Source organism: Mchenga conophoros, linkage group LG19 (genome assembly GCF_057382185.1).
Source record: "Mchenga conophoros isolate Kocher_MC1m ecotype Shallow Benthic linkage group LG19, M_conophoros_male_GT1.1, whole genome shotgun sequence".
Lineage (NCBI taxonomy): Eukaryota > Metazoa > Chordata > Actinopteri > Cichliformes > Cichlidae > Mchenga > Mchenga conophoros.
In genome coordinates this window covers 23,162,116-23,180,000 of record NC_140544.1, presented here as the reverse complement: position 1 = coordinate 23,180,000, position 17,885 = coordinate 23,162,116, and the positions used below count along the sequence as shown (strand labels likewise).

The window sequence follows — 17,885 nt, the reverse complement described above, 5'->3', positions numbered from 1 at the left end:
AGCAAGTTCAAGAAGACATAATAATCCACAGCAGATATTAGTACTGCACTAATTAGCTGATATAATAGCAACGTGGAGTTGAGTTGAATTATTCATTTCCAGGCAGAAGCATGGAAAAGTCTACAAAATAAGGAGTGCATGAAAGAAGCACCTGGTGGCAACACAAACTCTTTAATGTCTGACATGCAGCAGAAAGAAGAATGTGTCTCTTTTATAGAAGCCGGCAGAAAAGTTCAACAAAACCCACGGGACGCATTTTCAAATGCCTGGGAATATTTACACTGTTTAAACTGTAAACTATATTTTAATGGCCTTCCGCGGCAGCGCTGCACAAACACTGTGTCAAAGCATCCTGGTGCAGCATCTGCTCAAAAACAATATCAGGTGAGTTTTTTTATGTTACCTGGCTATCAACAACACGGAATCTGGGCCAGAGACCTGATCTGTACCTGAGCTATATAAAGAAAAAAAAAAAAAAACACAACATTATCTTTTAAAAACTCAAATTCAACTGGGTGCACCTTCATGAATTATGATTTTGTGTGTACGATTTTGGTGACAACAGGTGGACTATGGCTTATGGAGCTCATCCATTCAATTCAATTGGGTTTTATGTTTACAACATACTGAGCTGACAAAGGGTCGCAGCTGAAACAACAGCACAAGTATCAACATTGAAAAATAATGGATTTACACTTTCCTAATGAAAAGTATTCAATTATTAGCGTTAAACTTACATTATGTATTCTTTCCTTCCACCAACATCTTTACCTTTTTAGGGTTTTCATTTCTCAGCCACTCCATACTCGTTCACAACTTGGCAGGAGAGCGTAGCGACCTCTGGACTTACATAGTCACATAGTGTTGATCTTTCTTTAACTATTAAACAAGAAAGGCTTCAGTAACATTTATCACCCTAACCTGTACAGGCTATGATTGCCACACAGGTGTTTCCATTCTATTCATGATATTCTACTCAGAAATTCAAATCTTCATTATTCGCACTAAATATATTTACAGCTAGCAAAATATACTGAAGATAAATTTGAATCATTCAGAGAGTGGGCCCGCCTGTAGCCCACTCTCTGATGAGTACATCCACAATTTATTAAGACTCTGACAGACACCTCAAACGAAGCATTAATTGGGTACACTGACAGTCAGAGAGCCTTGGTTCATATCATCCGACTGTCTTCCCATGCTTCCTGTTTCTCTCTATTGCACACTTGGACAAAAGGCCAAAAAAAGTCTTCTTAATAGACTGATGTTTGTACTCTTATCACACCTTTTCTGATTTGAGCCTGGATGATGATTTCTGTGACAAGTCACCCTTCATCTTTTCCTGTTATTTCTGGATTATACACTATCCAGTGAGGCAAAAATACCTCCCACTCACATACCAGCAACAATAATAATATTCATTCAATCCTATTGATTCAATTTTCTAACATATGAAGTCATTAGTTACCAAGCAAAGAGTGAAGACGGTCTCTTGGGCTCTGTAAAACCTTTGACGTGCATTTGTTCGTTCCATGAAAATAATTTTACACTTGAGGCAGCTTTCAGTAAGCTGACTGTACCAAACTCTTCAATGACCTCACTTTATTGAAGCAGTTTCCTCCTGGTTGGAGTGAGATGAGTTTAAGTAGTTTAGCCTGTGGAAATCAGGATGAACTCAGACGTATTCCACCCTCTGCCTCGCTACCAGGGTGGCAAAATATTTCAAGCTCTGACACCTTAATCCAGAGTTGAGACTGCTTTTCCTTTTCAGCACAAACTCATAGTGTTGATGAATAATCTATCAAAGAACAAGACACTAATGATTCTGATTGGCTCGTATAGTACAGTATGTAGATAGCCTATACAAAATAGCATTGATCCTTCCCTCTCCATTTCCCTCTCCTCTCCCCACTCTCACCCATAGGACCTACCGGACAGATCAATAGTGCTCAACACATTATTGACCTCCGCCTGATACCTTTCACAGGGATAAAGACAGAGATATAAACACTGGATGGAAAGAAGGGCGTGAGGTAGGCAGAGACAGCAGATGCACCTGTATGTGTGTGCTTGTGTCTGTATTTATGTGTGTCCCTGCCTGGAGAGGTACTAATCTACATTCTGGTTCACACTGATATGTACCTCATCACTGTCTCCTTGACCTGCTGTCCTTAGCGAACAGAGTAAGGGAGAGAAGGGGGGGGGGGGGGGGGGTAGAAAGGCAAAGGAGTGAGGATGCGAGACAGTCAGTCTGTCAGTCTGCCCCAGGGCAGCTGTGGCTACAACCGTAGCTTGCCTCCACCAGTGTATGAATGCGAGAGTGAATGAATAGTGGCATTGTAAAGCGCTTTGGGTGCCTTGAAAAGCGCTATATAAATCCAATCCATTATTATTATTATTATTATTATTATTATTAGTATATGGAGATGGGAGGGGGGAAAAAAATAGCTGACTGTGGTGATCTGGCTAATTTGCCCAGACCAAACAGTATGTTTCACTCTGGAGCAACAGGATATGGCTGCTCCTCTCACCGTCACGTCTGACAAACACGCGTGCACACACACAGTCTCTGAAAACCCAGCTGGTCCTCAAAACTGGCACAACGTGCACGCTAAACACACACGCACTTCCCCAAACGCTGCTGCCAAGGTAGCAGTACTGAACCAGACAGGCGGACTTGTGCGCACACACCGGATGACAGCACTAATACATGCTGCAGACACAACATCCACTTAGCCAACGCTCCAGAGAGATGGCAGAGCGTCCAAAAGACAAGACTATGGGTGGAATGAGAACAGCAGTGAATAACAGTATAGATTCAAATCAAGGAGAAGGAAGAACTGAAATTATTATGGATGTTTTAGTATTATTACTAGTATTCTAAGTAATACAGTAATAAATAACTAATATATATATATATATATATATATATATATATATATATATATATATATATATATATATATATATATATATATATAAAAAAACACACTTCTTTCTCTCTTACATACTTTATTCTGCAATGCAAAAAGCATAAAGTTCTCCATTTAGCTGATCTGGAGTCAGCCAGTGACAAAAATATAGATTGAAATAAAACATGCTTGTGTTTTATGTCTCTTTGCTTTTAATAGAGGAATTTGTACATACATACAAATACTGTTTTAACAGGATTATAGACATTTTTTAAAAAATCACTGTGGTAATGCGACTTATATGAAATTTCAGGAATTTAGAGAGATTTCTGTTTAATGTGGTCAAAAGAGGAAGAAAGCAGCAGTTACACAGCAGGCAGCAATTTGGCAGAATAGTTTGGGTTTTTTATTCAATTGCATCTAAGAGGCTTTCTCCTTAAACTATTCACAGTGAAAACATATTGCAGGTTGTTTAATATGCTGCATAATGTCAGCTGGTTTTAATGGATTTTTTTCAGGAGAAATTGCTGTATAACAAAGAGCTGCTTTCTGTCACTAATGCTTCATTAGGTTTAAACACTTTATGGCATTAAAGGAAATGGTACAAATATTATTACGCTGCTACTGTCCTCCAAGGCATCAGAAAGTGCTGAAAAGCACCAAAACACACACCAGTACAGATATACTATAACTTTAAATACATGCTGTTTTCAAATTTCCTGTAGTTTTTTTTTTTTTATAGTGTTATTGATTTACACATAGTTGGAAATTACAGTTGCTCTATTTAAAATAATAACAAAAGCAGCTATCTTTAATTTCCTTCTCTATCCATTTGGTATGTTCACTGAACTCCATTTTCAAATACCTCAATTGTCTCTTGGTTGTGTCTTTATACTATCAACACTGCCCTCTTCTCTTCAGTGCTAGTAGGCATTGTGGGTAAACAGCTAGATTAGCCAATCAATCTTGTCTTGAGAAAAGGGGTTGTAGGGGTGGGGGTGGTGGGTGCAACAAGAGAAGGAGACTCAGACAGAGCGAGTGATAAGCGAAGTGAGAGGAGAGGGGGTGGGCTGGTTTGTTAGATCTAAGAAAGAGTAAGAGGTAGAGTTAACAAGGAAGAGAGGTTAAAAAAAAGTTTTTGGAATGAATGGGGACAGAAGACAGATGCGGATGTGGGGGTGTTACAGAGGTACTCAACGCTGCAAAAATATGACGTGAATAGGACAGAGCTGCAGAGTGTATGAGAAGAAGACGGGGAAGGAGTTTGAGAAGGTAACAGAAAATGGCAGAAGAGCTTCCTGAAGAAGCTTTAAAAGCAGAAAAATTAAATAAATAAAACTCAAGGGCCTCTATAGCCGAGCAATGAGCACTCGTGACCCCTCGTCCCAGATGAATACATCCCCAAGCTCATTCAAAACATAAATTCAAATAAATCCATTAAAAAATAAAAATTAAAAAATAAAAAACAACACACAATAATTTAGCAGAAATACTCATTTATGAAACACTTTATACTATCACTCATTAACATAAGTGATCAAGCTAGCAGTGCTAAATTACCCAGTAAGCAAATACTTGCAAAAAGATGTTGCTGAAAGCTGAATGACAAAAATTCACTTAATAGAAGATTACCAAGTAATACAACACAGCCCATGACAAGAATCCCTGGTCTTGGTCTTATTGACAAGCCCTGATTAAATTATACATACATATACATGGTGTTTGCCTTGGCTTCTGTTTTTCTCATGTTTACTGCACTTCAGCTAAATATTGCCACATTAAACACATCACTTTAAAGATGTGTTTGAAATTTATAAAGCTATTTAAGCATGAATTAAAAACCTATACAAAGAGATCTATGAATATTACAGGTAATTTTCTATTGAAAAAAAAAAATACACAAACAAATCAACTATATTATAACCCCTGTAGTACTTTTATAACCCGCATCCAAAAACTAGCCAGACCTCATTTGTGTCTCTGCACCCAGCGGACAGAACTGTAATAATGTTCCTTAAACGCTGGCGTGCACTCCTGCAATCCTCAAAAGAGTAAGAAACTGTTTTAACGTAAGGTGAAATGCCTTTTTCTTCAGTGCCTCTAACTGGCTCGTTCTTTTGAAACCAGTAGAAAAGGACCTGTGCTCAGAGACCAGCCTCGGGGGACAAGAGCCAAAATTAAACCAGTCCCATCTCCTTTGCTTTATCGCTGCTAGGAGCAGACATGCAGTTCACCCATCTACATTTATACACAGGGTTAACTGGAAGGAGGGTATGAGCCCATCCACCCTCCTATTATGGGCTGGCTGCCAAAGATGCCCCCCACCCATCCAAACACACACATACACACTCACACATACACACACACAAATCCCTGGCTTAGCCTCGGCCCAGTGCTGGGATTACCGGATTAGAACTCTATTCCATTATCTCCTCACACTATACAGCGCATGCACACACACACACACACACACACACAAAAACACGCACACACAATGCCACACTGTCTTGGCCAAAGCGGACACGCCGAAGACAGACACAGTGTCAATCAGAGCAGATGACTTTTACAGACATGACAACAGAGTTACAGTTTCTCCTCATGCTGGAATAAAAACAACACTTTGCATTATTGCTGCAGAAATCTGGAGTTGTTGTTTGAGGAATTCCTCAGCAAGATGGAAAATCAGGAATAACAATTAGGAGGCCATCCAAATGAACTGATTTCAAATGAGACACTGAATCCTTACAAACTATGGAAACCACAGCTGACCCCGACCTTTGAAAAGAATTTAAGCCATTCTCACCTATGAAGTTCAGAAAAACAATTTAAAAAAAAAAAAAGTGTGTTGCTGAATTGCGATTCTATGTTAAGTAAAGCTAAAGACATGATTAATATAAGTTGGTAACAAGAACACACTTTTAGAAGCAGGGTTTTCATGGCACTGCAAGGATATTACACTGTGTGGTGTCGTTTCAAGTGGTGCATTGTAACAACATTATACATTGTAACAAAGAGAAACACCGACTTGCAATCTACCTACATAATGTCATTTTCAGTTTCATCGTTCAATCAGCAACACCACAGAATGAGACCCTTTGGATTTCCATAATATTCCCTCAGTTTTTTCCTCTTGCTGTTTCTCAAATTGTTTTTATTTTTCTGCTCCTCTGAAGTTTCTTCCTTTTCTGTCAATTATTGATGCACCTTAAGAAATGAGGAACCATAGGTTTGGTATGGAAATGTTCCCTGCTCAATCATACTTGGGTCTAACACATGTCCATGCATGCCATTCAGCATGTGTGACAGCAAAACTCAAGAAGCCTGGTGCACATAAATTGATCTTCTTGACGACTTCTGAGTTGAACACTGCATTTTTTTATTCGTTTTATTTTAATTACATGGCTTTAAGCAGTTAAAAGGAGACCTATAAACTTATTTCTGGCTCCACGGTTTTATTCTTGAGCTCTACTGAAATTGGTTTGTATGATTCAGTTTAAAATAACCTTTGTCTTACACTGGTGCCTTTTTGCAGCTACCTTTCCTTCTTGCTTTCAGCTAACTTTAGTCTAAAATGCCTGCCTCTTGTAAACAGGTCTACACAGCACATGGTTGGGGTTGTTGACATGACCATTTTAAGAACATCAACTGTAACCGACATATGAAACTAGTCAAGAACAATTTTGAAGTTTGAAGTCTCTGAAATACTTTAAATGAGTATCTAGCACTGTAACGGTATACATACACAGACACAAGACAGAACATAGGGGGGAAAAGCATTTTCAATTAAACTTTTTTACAATTTGTGTGAGTGGATCTTTAAGTTGTTCTTGAAGCCAAAGGACAAATATTGAAAAGTTTCAGCCTTTGAAATGATCAGAATGTTTGTGTGTTAGATCAGACAAAAGGAATTTGAGGATTTCCACCTTAAACATAAGGACAGACATTCCCCATGTCCTTGTACTTTATAGGCCAAACATCAACTAATCAAGAAAAGAATGTATCAATGAATTGTTAAACGACCGTTAGTTAGAACTTTACTTCTGGTTAGCAGAAGTGTCTCATATGGACCACGTTTTTTTTCTTCTTTTTAATCCAGTCAGCCAGTATTCGACTCCTCTAGAAACTTGAACTTGTGACTGAAATATAGTGTTTGTCTTGGCAGACATACATAAAAGAACAGGCAAAAAAAAAAAAAAAAAGGATTAACAGTAAGTGTTAATTGTTTCCTTTTAAGTGTTAGAAAAGCCAGTCTGTCACTTACATAGTCGTGGAAGGCCTTTGCCTCACTGGAGTGTTCACACGTCTCTCTTCGGTCTGGAGCTGCACAATACAAATCCCAGAATACGCTGAAATGAAAGAGGGAGGGGGGGGGGGGGGGGTGCAGTTCAAAGGTTAGCAAACAGAGCAATACAAGCCAATGTGTAACAGCTATTCATAACCCATTCACACACTCTCACTATCTCCCTGGCGCTCTTAAACCACCTCTTACACACTTGAGCATCATTGGAAGAGGGACACAATGCCAGTGTCGCCTCCTCAATCAACCTCTCACTCACTCAGAATACACACATACGCACACACTTGCATTACCATACTTGTGCAGACCTCTTTACCTCCATCCATTTCCTGTCCCTACACTGTAACTGTTCCACTGACTCGTACCAAGAGTGGACCCAACTATTCATAAAGTTTCTTTGTCAGTGTGTTTGGGCATGATAAGTAGAACAGGGAATGCAAACAGCCTGTGTGCTACCCATCTAAGACTAAACTAAGACTTCCAAGCGGATTTTTTTTGTGCGTTTCATACAGTCTTGCCTTCATATGAGACATTTATGAAGGTTTCGGATAGTTCAATAATGAGCTCCTGTATTTGAGCAAAATGAGTAGAATGGAGTAGATTATGTTGATCCCAAAAGCTGGCTTATCCTAACTTAGTGGCCTATCTTTAGAAGGTCAGAATGATCACATAAGCTACAAAGCAGCACATATGTTTTTTCATTTGCTCTGATTATTTTACTAACAGCTTAAACAATGACAAGATGAACTCAGAGGAGAGAGACATTCGTATATATAAAAAAAAAAAAAAAACAACCCCTGATTTGTTTAAGATATACTCTAATAATCCCAAAAGTGGGGAAATTCCTTCCATTACACTGGAATTCATAACTTTGAATGCCTTAGAAAATATAATTCCACATTATTTTCAATACCAGGGGCGGACAAGTCGCCGCAACACTGAGGGCATAAGATGTCTGATTTGTATTAAAAAATAAAAATAAGCCTGTATTATTCAGCTGCAGTGCATGAGTCTGACTGAGAGGAGGCGGGTTTTTGTGGGCATTGCGATACCTGTATCAGCAAACTCTGGAAGAAGCAAGTGCTGGTAAAAGTTGGGGAAAAAATGCACCTAACAGCACTAAGTTGAAAGCTCAAGTGTGCAATAAAACTTAAAAAAAAAAAAATTGATCTCAAAAAGATGCACTTCTTGAATGTTTACATAACACAGCATCATGCTTATTTTATTACACCTTTCAGAACCTTCTGAAACAAAGTTTTTAACTAAATAACAAATCTAACTTTTTTTTAGATTCATACTGCCTTGCATGCTTTCAAATTATTATTCTCTACTTTCATTTGCTTTTTATTACAACATGTCCTTGGACTCTTATTGTTGACGGCGCCACAAACGTCTCCTGTAACCTGATGTGCACCTGGAAATGTAACTACATGGCACATAAATGCAGTCTGCAGCTATTGTGATTGGCCCGATCAGTACCAGTTTTTGAATGCATCAGTGAGAGAATAACAATTATCACCTAAATATGGGGAAGCATAACCATAGCCTCAATTTGAGGACTCACAGAAGTCAGCAAATTGCGGCAGGGAGCTTGCTGAATCTATCGGAACGAACATGAGGGAATGTACAAAGAAGTGGAAAAATCTGAGGGGCAAATATGTTTGCTTCTGAAAAAACCCAAACAAAACCAACGACAACAAAAACTGACCACACCAAAGCCCGGGTAGGCAGGAGGGGAAAAGCCTCAGGATTTTATTTGTTTGTATCGTGGCTGGCACCGCATAAAATGCTGGGACACAACACAATTAACACTGCGCAAAAGCATGAATGCTGGCAATGGCGTTGGCCACATAGGTTACATCATAGGCTCTACAAAGATTCACGGAGCAGAGTCGCCTTTGTATGAAAGGTTGGCAAATGCTGTACTTTGACATTTTCAGAATTTTTTTAATATGTTGCTTTGTTCTTTGTGTGGCCCTGCACTGAATATTGTTTTTCTTTTTAAATGTTCGGGATGTTCACAATTGTCAACATTTTCATATGTAAACTACACCCTGGGGGGTATAGGGGGTTTGTCACTTTGAACACATATTCTGATTTATTTTTGTTGTATCTCACAACAACCACTGAGTGTAAACAGTCGTCATGATGTCGGATGACACTGCTAGCTGTTCTGGTGACCGTGATCAATTGTTGAAATTCCTCCTTTGATGAGGATGAACTGTCCACAGCTATGAATTAGAGATGGCACGATACCACTTTTTTATGTCCGATACCGATACCGATATCATAAATTTGGATATCTGCCGATACCGATATGAATCCGATATAGTGTTTTTTAATCAACAAAACTGTTTTTTTTAAATATCTTGCTGCATTTTGTATAAGTTCATACTCAAGTTTAAAACAACAACTACACTAAAGCTATTCTGTTATACCTGTATGCAAAAAAAAATATTTCATAGTTCAGCAATACTGATCAATCTAATAGACTTAAACCTACACCATCCTCCCTATTCTGGTATTTTAAAGAGTACTTAGCGTAAATATTAAGCAACCTAACTAATAGGGTTCCAACTCCCAGCAACAACAAAAATAAATAAATAAAAAATAGGGAACCACCCCTCACGCTCCACCTCATGATGCTTAATCGACGTAATCAACCTTAATTTGATGCAGTGTGAAAAGAAATGCACAGAAATCAATTATTTTTCAAGAAATATTAAATAGATTCAACATCTTTCTTCAACAAAATTGCAGACTGCACAGATGGTACCTTCCCAAAGGAAAAGGTACTATAGCTTACTAGGGTATATTAGACTTAATAGTCACTATATACAGTAATTGACTTCTATTCATTTTACATCAAATTAAAACTTTCGGTGTCAGATAATTATTTATTAAAAGCTAGACATTTTAAATGAGAATAAGAAAGAAAAGTATGTCTTTGTGCCCCCTTTTCCCTGTTAATGCCCTATCGGCCCCCCTGGCTAAACTTTGCTAGATCCGCCCCTGCACAGTTACCAGCATCAGCTACGTAGAAAAAGATCCTCGAGTAGAAAGTAATATTAAATACATTCGAACAACAGCTGATCAAGCTTAAACGTGCTGCTGTTGTTCAGCCGCTGGTTTCCTCTTTCTGGTGCAAAGTGGGCCAAAAGCAAACAAGAGAGACGGAGTCGCGACAGAAAAGCCGATCAGCTGATCATTAAGCAGTTTCATGATTGAAGTAGCAGCAAGAAGAGGCAGTCGCTCCATATATCGTTTGTTAAGCTTAACGCAGGAATGCTTTACAAACATTCAGAGATGGACTTACACACTTGCTTTACTTCTCTCGGGATAACTTTGTCGGAGATGAAATGCCGGGTTGCTAGCGAAGCTCCAAATGCTATCCAGACCACCGACAGGTCCCGCATGCCACAGCCGCTCTATCACGTGATGCATACTGCTCCGACGTTCTAACGTTCTGAGGTGAGTTACGGCGTGTTGCAAGTTTTGTGAGGTGCTTTCGTGATATTTAATGGATCGGATTACATTTTTTATTTTTCTCCGATATCCGATCCAGTAATTTAGGTCAGTATCGGACCGATACCGATACGTAATATCGGATCGGTCCATCTCTACTATGAATTCTCCTTGTTAAACACAAGGAGACGATAAAACTTCCCATTCATCCAAATAAACTTTTGGCCACCTGTGAACTCAATACAAGAGCTTCCTCAGTGGTGACATCACCAGGTACTGCTCATCATTTTTATCAACTTCTTGGTGTGGTTCTGTCCAAACCAAGCATCAGCTACTCAGCTGTGTGTGTGCTGTTTTTACAGCTGGTTCAATAGCATCAGTGCTCAATAACTCACTCTTATAACACTGTTGTTCACTCTCTATGCTAAACTTTTATTAAGAGGAGGTAAGAAAATAACATCTTCCCGTTAAAAGACGTGATTCAGGTACTAGTCAGTACTCCTCCAAACACCTGCCAACTCCTCTCATATTTTAAATCCCCATTAAAACGCATGATTTTAACTATTCTCCAGTCATTTCCAGGAATCATTTAAAAGCTTATACTGAACAGATTTCAAAGTCTTAAGTGAAAGCTAAATGGTTTCATATGCCAAGAATGTGAAGAAGTATGAAAAAAATGAAAATAAATTGTATTCTTCTGTGGTTTTGGTCATTAGGTGTGCTGACTTTTAGAAAAATAAAATACTCCTTGTCTGCTACTGTTTCAGTGTATTAAGACAATTCAGCAGCTTAATTTTTAGTTTAGATTTTCAACGATTTAGCTTTTGCTCAGTTTCTTTTTAGCTACATAAGCTTAAGATCTGTTTAAGTGTAGCCTCAATTCTCAGTAGTCTTAACTACAAACGGACACAATGGAGGGGACTCTGCATCCACAGGAAACCCACATACCAATAACAGGCTTAAATATTTCCATCCAAGTTTAAATATGTGGTAGAAAGAAAGAAAAAAAAATGCTGTTAAATGTGGGTTTTACAGTAAAACAAACATGGTTCTACCCGTAAATGTGAACCACAGGATGAGGGCAATCCCTCAAAACAAGTGAAACTGCTGATCAGTTCGTAAGGTATTGACCCTAAAGGTTAAATCTTAGCCCTGGGGAGAAATGATTGGGGGGTGGAGGTAGGGGTTGGGGGAGGCTGTACACAAAGGAAGCTGGAATGCAAAGGGTTAATCTACCAAGAATCCCTCTCCCATGTGAACAAAGGGGAAAAAAGTGGGAGGTGGGGGGGCTACAAAGGTTGACGAGAGGGTGAGGAGGGGGAAGGGAGGGGGGGGGGGGGGGGGTCCATTCCCTAACCATCTGGATCTATTGTTTCAGAATCGGGGGTGAAGGTTGGAGAGCTGGAGGAGGGGAGAGGCGAGAAGACAGGAAGGGAGGGGGTCACGCCCTCGGTGAGTCTGGTCAACCCCAAGGGTGAGACTCTGTCAGACCTCCCACCTCTGAGAGTCACTTTAAATCATGAATATGGGCAAGTACCCTTAATTAAATTAAAAAGTGGCATTTCCCAAGCACCTTAACTTTTGAATGGTTGCATGTACTGATTTATGTGTTGAGTTTATTATTCTCAAACCTGGATTACAGCTGTTTGTTCACATAACAGTAGTGATTTATTGGAGGGGGGATACACAGTTTAAGATGCACACTGTAAAATGTGTTTACGCAAGTAAAAATCCACATACTCACTCGAAATAAACAAGAATAAAAAGCAAAAAGGCTCTGCTAATAATAGAACAACTGAATAGATCGCTTACCACCACCATGAATGGAGGAATCCGGGGGGCTCGCCTAATGTAATATTCTTCTCCCATCGAATCTGAGAGAAGGAAAAGAAAAAGGGAAAGGAAAAGGAAGCCAGAAGAAAAGAGGTCACTTATGGCCACTAGAGAGGGAGGATTATGTCTGCAGGTCCGAGGTTAAGAACACATAATCAGTTAGTCTCAAACTGTCACTGGTATCGAATGTGAAGATCGGCATCCTTCTGGCTCTGTGCATCACCCTCTTCCCGACTATCTTTCTTCTATTAGCCCTCTACTGTTCCTCTTTTTAATGTAAAGTACAATCATCATCTAGAGTATAGCTTATTAATTTACTTCCTTACACCCAAATGGGCTGTCAGCAGACTTGAGACAATGCAGTTTACAATACACTGCCTATAAACGGCTAGAAATAACATTACTTCACCGGTTCACTAAGATCCCCTGGTTGGACAGTGAGCATGATCCGGTGTAACGTTATAGGATTTCCTTATGAAAAATTTATGCAACACCTTGCACCCTGTAATCATGTTTAGCATGTTTGCACTGACGATGTATGCCTGAGAGGGTACAAGCTGCTATAACACGAGCTACAGGAGGGATCTATCGTGTAAAGCTTGGTAATGCAGGAAGCCGTTTTCCATTCATTAGTAACCAAGGCCAATGTTTCTGGTAACATGTACTTGAACAGGAGTTGGTAAGGTTAAACTATAAGGGTGATTTTCAGGAAAGATGCAAAGAACGAAGGCATTTCTAAACCGACCGGGCTCGGTACAGCATAAAAAAGTCGATGTCATGGCTGCCGTCTTACCTCAGACAGGAAGGTCTGTGCTGATTTCTGTGCTCCCACATGTAGCAGGTATTCGTACACATATAACGCCAACCTGAAATGTAAAAGAAAAAGAAAAATTAGTGATATTTTTCAACATTAATGTCAAACTCCTCTGTCTTTGTCTTGCATTTTTAACAAATTAGACAAAAAGAATGAAGATTATGTATCAACAGATCAACGACTGTTCAACTGTGAAGAAGGAACAAACTATTATCAGGAAGTGGCAAGAGTGGGAAAAATAAAAAAAGTCAGGGAGGGTGAAGTCATTTAGAACTTTCCTCAATCAACAGAGAAGTTGGGTTAACTAAATGTCAGTCAGATATTGTTAGGGTTAAACAGGAAGTACTTTCTGAAAGTTCAGACAAAGGTTCAAACGTTCAGCCATCAGGCTAACCTATAACATCATGCAGCAACAGAAGACTGGACTTACAATGACCAACCTAAGATTTTGCTTGTGTTATTATAGTTCTTTTCATTACAGTGAATAGTTCTATTAATACAAGTAAATATCCCAGTATTACACTCCATACTATGCATACATGCATACTCATAACACTGCTGTACATTTACAATTTAACTTAGGTGGATTTGACTCTTCTATTTGGATTTTTTTTAATTATTAAATAAATAATAAAAACTTATAGTAGTGATTTTTTTAAAGTAATGCATATGGCCTTGCTAAAGCATCTGGACATTTTGTCATAACCTCATCACCTCCTCACTTGGTGATTAATTTGATTCGTCTTTATGGGTCTTTACACTACAGTAAAAACAAAAGGGGCAAAATGAACCTTCAGTTCCTTAAACACTTCCTGGACATTAGTTCCTTGAGCTCAAAGTTCCGGAGACTTGGAGCTCCTCCGTATTGTTATCTTCACTTTATTTCGGGATGGCTGTAAAGTCACTGAAGAAAAACAAAAGCTCCTGTGACTAAAGCTCTACAGCGCCTCTGTTCTCCTAGACCATAAATCTCACTTAAACATTCTGGGACTCCAGGTGGTCTGTATAGTTTGCTATACTTTACTGCTTCTGTGCATTTTATTAAGCCTAATTATCCAAACTCCTTTAATCACAACAAAACCTAAAGACAGTCAGACTCTTTGAAGAATACGCTTCTATTCAAAGCACCACATACCAGCAGAAATAGCTGCACATGACAGGCATTCCCAATCGTTCCAACCATATTTTAAAAGCTCTTGTCAAACTTTTCAAAATCGCTGCTATTATAACAGGCCAGCAACATTTGAAAATGGCAATCCACCAGGGTCTATTAACAGACAGACATCCATGCTGTGGAGTGGGAAACCCCCATTGGCCCAACATTGTACTCCTAACTCCTTCACTTAGTCATGTTTAATAGGCTGTTAATGGACCATCAATCGACCAGCAGTGTGGATATGACAGTGCCCCGTATGCCCAGAGCAGACAGTCCTCTGACAGCCCAATAAGGTCCTAATGAGAAGGACAGTAGCTTAGTGTCATAGTCCCTATCATTAGTCGATGAACTGATCAATGACACATGATTTTGAGATAATTAGGATGTTGTTCAGTTTGTTTTCAACCACTGACAGCTTTTTTTTTCCCCAATTCTGTCTTCGTTTCCAAAGTTACTTTTTCATAAGATGAAATATCTATTAAAACATATTTAATGCATTTAAGTCTCTTAAGAAGATGCTAAAGAGGAAGTTCTATCAGCATTCAATGAAAATAAAATGGATAAAGACAGTTTAATAACCGCCGAGGTTGCAAATACTCAAATTACCCTTAGGTTTGTGCATAGCTGTGGTCCTGAAGTGCATATGGACTAAGATTAAACCTTGGGGTGTGTCTATAAAAAGAAAATTAATCCACCACTATTATTAGGACCATCGACTGGAGGCTCAGAAATCATTTGTCAAATGTTCTCAAATGTTTAGGCTTGACGCGTCATCTCTTGGTCACAATCTGGTAAATGTAAAATTTATTCTGACTAATCAGGACGCCTGATGGCGCGACCCTGTGATTTGGGGATAGTTATGGTGGGTTTATATCACAGTTTTCTGATTTTCTATTAACCAATCAATAAAGCTGATGAGTGCATGCTGTACATTAGTCAAGTGCTGGCTTGTTTTAAACTTCACTCCATCAACATAATATTATTTTTATGAAATTTGTTTGTTTTTTTAATTGAAGTCAATCTGAAATCTTTAGATTAACAGTCAAAACAAGTATAACAATTAACTCCAAATTTCTGTCATTGGGATAAAGGTCAATTTTATGTGACAGCTCACCTGTTTTAAGTGAAGTAACAAATATTTGCTAACTGATCCTGTCCAACTATTTACTATACATTTACATGTAGCACAGCTGCCTGTACTTCATGTCTAAATGTGTGCAAGTGTCTCACCTGCTTTCTGACGCTGCAGACAGACATGCAAAAAAGGTTTAAGCAAGGACTTCTAGAAATAGCTTGAAGCAACTAGCTTGAGCTCCAGTACATGTTTTGTCAAACCCCCAGATTACTGTTCTTACTTAAAAGTAAAAGAATTACTTGCTGTAACAAGACTTCCTTAGGTGAACCTGTGGAAGGATCACTAGCAGTTGCCTCCAGCTGCTTGTGTCTGGAGATGACAGAGGGCCTCACCCCAGTCCCGTTCCAGGGCATGCGACTGCCCTCGTGGACATCCCTCGGAAAACTGTAGGTTTTTACAACCCTGTTTACATTTAGTTTTTCCATTCTAAATATCAAAATCATCCAACTTGATTTCAAAAAAATGTTTAGAAGCTCAATAAAAGTATGAAGTTGGTTCAACTGCCATTGTGCTAGTATTCAGAATTATCCAGTGTTAGCTATGGGGATGTTAAACTGCACTTGTTTCCTTATTCTTGTCTCTTTTAGGAGTATGTTTTGCAAATCATCCCAGGCTATAAACACAATCATGTAGAGCATTGTTCTTTAAACTAATAACCTGTACTGAAGGAAAAAAAATTTAATAAATGCGCTTAAAATAAACATCCAGATAGTAAAGCAATGAACAAATTCTCTGTGAGGTTCAAGGCTTAATAACAGAAATGGAAAAAAAAAAACTGCCATGGGTTACGTTAAGAGATATGATCTGTGACTGACCTGTACTTACTACAAATGGTATGCAAATGTTTAAAATATGCATTGTTAGTATGCAAATGTAGTCGGTGAAAGATATGAATAGGCAAATAGACAGTAACAGCAGTGATGTTAGTCCCTACATGTTCAAACCTTGTCCTTCACGAGAGAAAACAGGCAGAAGACATTTACGGGGCTAGTGAGCGGATTTTAATGCATGTTTCTTAAAAGTTAAGCAGAACACATTATGTGTATGATTTAACACAAGATATCAAACTGAAGGTGGCAAATTCATCATCATCCATGACCAGCTCTGAGTGTCATTCATATATTTCATACATATATACACATGTATATAACCATCAATACACCCGTTCACCAACATTGTTGGACTCAAAACCTGCAAACTTCCAAGACTGCTCACACAATGTATGTATAAGCCTATAGAGACTGTAAGCCACCTTAGAGTCCTGCATGCCGCTATGCGTCGTTGGCATTCAAGTGGGTCGACATGAGGTGCACAACCTTCTGTCCTCTTGACCTGAGCTTAATAATATAATATGCACTGTATACTAGCGCTGCAACAAGTTGGAAATTCTGGGCCAGAACTAATGATTGAAATAATTTAGACAGTAGTGGAAACAGATTTGTTTTTGTAATTTTCCACTGTACCCTTTGTGTCAGGTAAGCAAAGATCTGCGTATTAATCATAAAGTTGTCAACCGATTTTGAATGAGCTCAAATTGTGTTTGTAACTAATAAACCTGGATCCCAGATACAGAAAACTATAAATGGAGTCTAACCAATGGCAGTAACATTAGCCGACAATAAACTGGTACATTCCTATTGGTTGCTACTTTGAATAGATTTAAGTGATCTGTCTAGGCGGGAATTTCAATAAAAGAAACATTTTGCAACTACCCAACTTGTCTTAAAAGTTAAGAGTGCGAGACCAAGAGAGAACAGAAACTGAAAGTTTCTTTGTAAACACACATCCCAGCTGCAGACACGGTTTTCAGTCAACAATAATGACACATGTGTTACATAAGGCTAAACTATCAATGGGTCAGTCCAGGTTGAACATGTATCATTAGTAGTCCTGCACTTCATGCGGAAAGAGATAACAGTTCCAAAGTGCTGCTTTCTCTGCGTATGTACAGTGGGCTGACCTGCTTGGAAGGTAATAAATAACCGAGGGTGTTTCCCTGTTGCAGATAGTCACAGAGATAAGAGCACATAAATGAACAGGCAGACATATCGATGAACAAACAAACAAAGCACAACTGGCCTTGACTTCTTCGCAGAAGAATTCATATTTTTTATTATATTCCATGATAAATAAATCTCTCATAGTGCACTGATATTTCAAAAGGAAGAAACCATCCTGAGTGCAACCACTTAATTCAAAACAGACAGCGTGGCAGATTAGTTGTTGTACAAATAACCAATGCTCTTATGAGGCTAAAGGCTGCACTTCTGCTG

General features: G+C 38.8%; 1 protein-coding gene across 5 annotated transcripts in view; it reads right to left on the bottom strand.

Annotated features, from left to right (window-relative positions):
- The window catches only part of LOC146552295 (single-stranded DNA-binding protein 3), a 38,680-nt gene that overhangs the window by 17,729 nt on the left and 3,066 nt on the right, over nt 1-17,885 (bottom strand). For all 5 annotated transcript variants that reach the window (XM_085257088.1, XM_085257089.1, XM_085257087.1 and 2 more), the window contains exons 2-4: nt 13,301-13,373; nt 12,487-12,548; nt 7,174-7,258 (exon numbers count right to left, since the gene is read on the bottom strand). In XM_085257088.1, coding sequence (XP_085113214.1) covers nt 7,174-7,258; nt 12,487-12,548; nt 13,301-13,373 — 220 coding nt within the window. The remainder of the gene's footprint in view (nt 1-7,173; nt 7,259-12,486; nt 12,549-13,300; nt 13,374-17,885) is intronic.